The 3,208-nt window shown below is 49.2% G+C and overlaps 1 protein-coding gene across 1 annotated transcript; it reads right to left on the bottom strand.

The window, feature by feature from the left end:
- Positions 1-604: 604 nt before the first annotated feature.
- On the bottom strand, positions 605-2,683 carry LOC106812824. Its single transcript, XM_014816805.1, has 3 exons — positions 1,574-2,683; positions 806-931; positions 605-706 (listed from the first exon to the last, which is right to left on the bottom strand). The coding sequence occupies exons 1-3, from the start codon at positions 2,681-2,683 to the stop codon at positions 605-607; spliced, it is 1,338 nt and encodes a 445-aa protein (XP_014672291.1).
- Positions 2,684-3,208: the final 525 nt, after the last annotated feature.

The following is a 3,208-nucleotide window of genomic DNA, read 5'->3' as shown; positions in this document are numbered from 1 at the left end:
GAGAGAGGGAGAGAGAGGGTAGAGAGCAGAGAGGGAGAGGGAGAGAGAGGATGAAGGGTAGAGAGAGAGGAAAAGAGATGGGAGAGAGAGCGATAAAGAGAGAGAGAGAGAGAAAGCGAGGTAGAGAAAGGGGGAAAGATATATAAAGAGAGAGAGAGAGGGGTGGGAAGAGATAGAGAGTAAACAAGGAGAAAGAGCTTAGTCTCACACTTCACAGCCGGTGGCTCGCAGCCCACTGTTTTTTACTCTCAGTTAAACCGTCACTATAATAATCCATACACCTAAAATTAATTATTAGGTAGTCTCCACCTAATTCTCTTCTCTCGCGAGAATTTCTACTCTTTGCACTAATAGTGTTACACACGTAATATAAACACGATATGGCACGCCTGATTCTTCTCTCTTGAGACCTATCTTCGCTGACCTTCGAGCGAATGCTCGAGCTTCTTGCTCACAGTTGACTCACGTTTTCTATCTCCGTCTATTTTTAGACCGCCACTTCACGACTGCTGCTACACATTACTTCACCGCCTGCCAATCTATTATTTAATCTCGCGTTTTTTTCTTCTTCTAGCTTCTTACACTGCCGGCGGCTCGCACTACATCACTTCGAAATGTTTTTTCGCCGATGACGTATGGCGTGACGTAACGTGTAGCGCAGTCGTTGATTCGCGGAGAGGTAGATGACGTTTACATATGGAGATTTCTGCGTAGATGTAGACGATCTTTAACTTCGTATGAGATCATATTCCTTCACCTCAGAAAATCATATCACATTACATAACATCACACATCGTGCACTGACGCCGATGCCTCCTTCCTTGTCGACCTTATTAGCATTGGCTGCCGCTAGATGGCGCCGATGCTGGCGGATGTGCGCCGGCAGGATGAGGTCACGCGGGCGGATGAGGTCATCAGGTGTATCCGGTTTCTAGAGAAGATCTAGAGAATAATGAAGAAAAAGTTGTAAATATGTTTAAACAAAATTTTGAGTAAACATATATTTATTGTGAAGTTAAAATAGAGAAGGGAAAAGAAAGAAGGACATAAAACATAAAAAGAAATAAATATTGAGAGGGAGAAGGATATGGAGAGAAAGAAGAGAGAGGAGTGAGAGGAGAGAGGTGAGGGAGGAGAGCGAAGGAGAGAAGAGAGGATAGAGGAGAGAGAGAGGAGAGAGAAAGAGAGAGAGAGAGAGAGAGAAAGAGAGCGCGATAGACCCGATAGAGAGAGAGAGAGAGCGCGCATGAGAGAAAAAAAGAGAGGGTGAGAGAGAGAGAGAGAGCGAGAAAGAGAGAGAGAGAGAGCGAGAGAGAGAGAGAGAGAGAGAGAGAGACAGAGAGAGAGAAGGGAGAGGGAGAGTCAGAGAGGTTATAATTATTACTAAGGATAAGTAGTATAGCAGGTTCAGCCCGGCATTATAATCATCATCATCATTATCATCATCATCATCATCGTCAACATCTGCATCATCATCATCATCATCATCATTATCATCATCATAATCGCCATCATCATCATCATCATCATCATCATCATCATCATCATCATCATCATCGCCATCATCACTTACCTCGTTCTCGCGTACGCTCGTCGTCATCTCATATCCGTCTTCACAGTTTAATCCCTGGCAGTAGTACTTCGAGAAGGGCCCGTCCAGCACCGGCAACTCATTGCCGCTAGATGTCACCACGAACGCCTTCCAGCAGACGAAGCGCACGTAATTGCGCGGCACGTTGCGAGCGTCCGAATAAAAGAGCAGCAGTTTCAGCTCGCCCTTATCAAATTCGGTCACTACCGCCCACGCTTGCTTATCCCTGTCGTAGCACTGCGCACAGTTTCGTCCCTTTTCCAGCAGCGGGATTTTAACCTCGCTGATCGTACTAACCGATAACAATTCCATGCTTATCTTAATCTTGTGTTGTCGCACGAGGGAACCCATGTCGATGTTATTTAGCACGTACCCCTCTCCGGCTCCAGTTACGTCAAAAACATGTTCGATCGTATCGGAGGCCATGCAACGGTCTCCTTCTCCCAGGGTAAGCGTGTAGCGCAGTTTGCACGGGTGCTCGAAGTGCGTGTGGCGCGTGAGACAGATCAGAGGTTTACCCTGGTTGCTGTCGCCGTTCGGGAACAGACAAACGCTCCAGTCGTAGTTCCCGAACGTGAAATACGTCGATTCGTACTTCCTGGGGGTTCCGTGAGAGCGCGGTTGCGGATCGCAGGTGGCGCCACCGACGGGCAGCACGTGTTCGTACGTACTTCGCACGTTCTTCATGCACAACTCGACGAGGTACTCGTTGTTCCCATCCGTGTACTTCGCTCCGAGCAACTCGTCCAGACTCACAAACACCTTGCGTCCGTGCGTGTCCTGTTCGCGACAGAAGCGACAGGCGCGCAACGAGAACGTCTCGTTCTTACTGAAGTGGTGACGATGCAGCAGCGAGACGGAGTAGTCGAGCGTGACGATGACGCCGTCGCTGACGTCACGCAGGATGAGGAAGACGCTGATGTGCTTCTCCGTGCGCACGAACGACAGACACCAGCGGTGGTAACCGTAGATGAAGTCGCGAGTGAAGATGTCAGGGGTCAAAGGTCGCGTGACCTTGCGCGAGAGAAGGAAGGTGAAGATCTGAGTGTTCTGGCGATCGCAGACGCGAACGAAGCGGTGCAGCTGAGCCATGAGTGGGAGAGGGTGGGAGAGGGGGAGAGGGGGAAAGAAGGAGAGGGGGAGAGGATGAGGGGTAGAGAGGGCGGAGAGGGGAGAGGGGAGAAGGGGAGGGAGAGAGGGTGGGGAGAAGGCGCGGAAGAAAGGGCGAAGAGGGTGGGAGAGAGGGAGAGAGAGGGTAGAGAGCAGAGAGGGAGAGGGAGAGAGAGGATGAAGAGTAGAGAGAGAGGGGAAGAGATGGGGAGAGAGCGATAAAGAGAGAGAGAGAGAGAGAGAGAGGTAGAGAAAGGGGGAAAGATATATAAAGAGAGAGAGAGGGGTGGGAAGAGATAGAGAGTGAACAAGGAGAGAGAGCTTACTCTCACACTTCACAGCCGGTGGCTCGCAGCCCACTATTTTTTACTCTCAGTTAAACCGTCACTATAATAATCCATACACCTAATATTAATTATTAGGTAGTCTCCACCTAATTCTCTTCTCTCGCGAGAATTTCTACTCTTCGCACTATTAGTGCTACACACGTAATATAAACACGATATG

Source organism: Priapulus caudatus, unplaced genomic scaffold, assembly GCF_000485595.1.
Source record: "Priapulus caudatus unplaced genomic scaffold, Priapulus_caudatus-5.0.1 Scaffold691, whole genome shotgun sequence".
Taxonomy (NCBI): Eukaryota; Metazoa; Priapulida; class Priapulimorpha; order Priapulimorphida; family Priapulidae; genus Priapulus; species Priapulus caudatus.
This window is presented reverse-complemented; position numbering and strand designations above follow the sequence as displayed.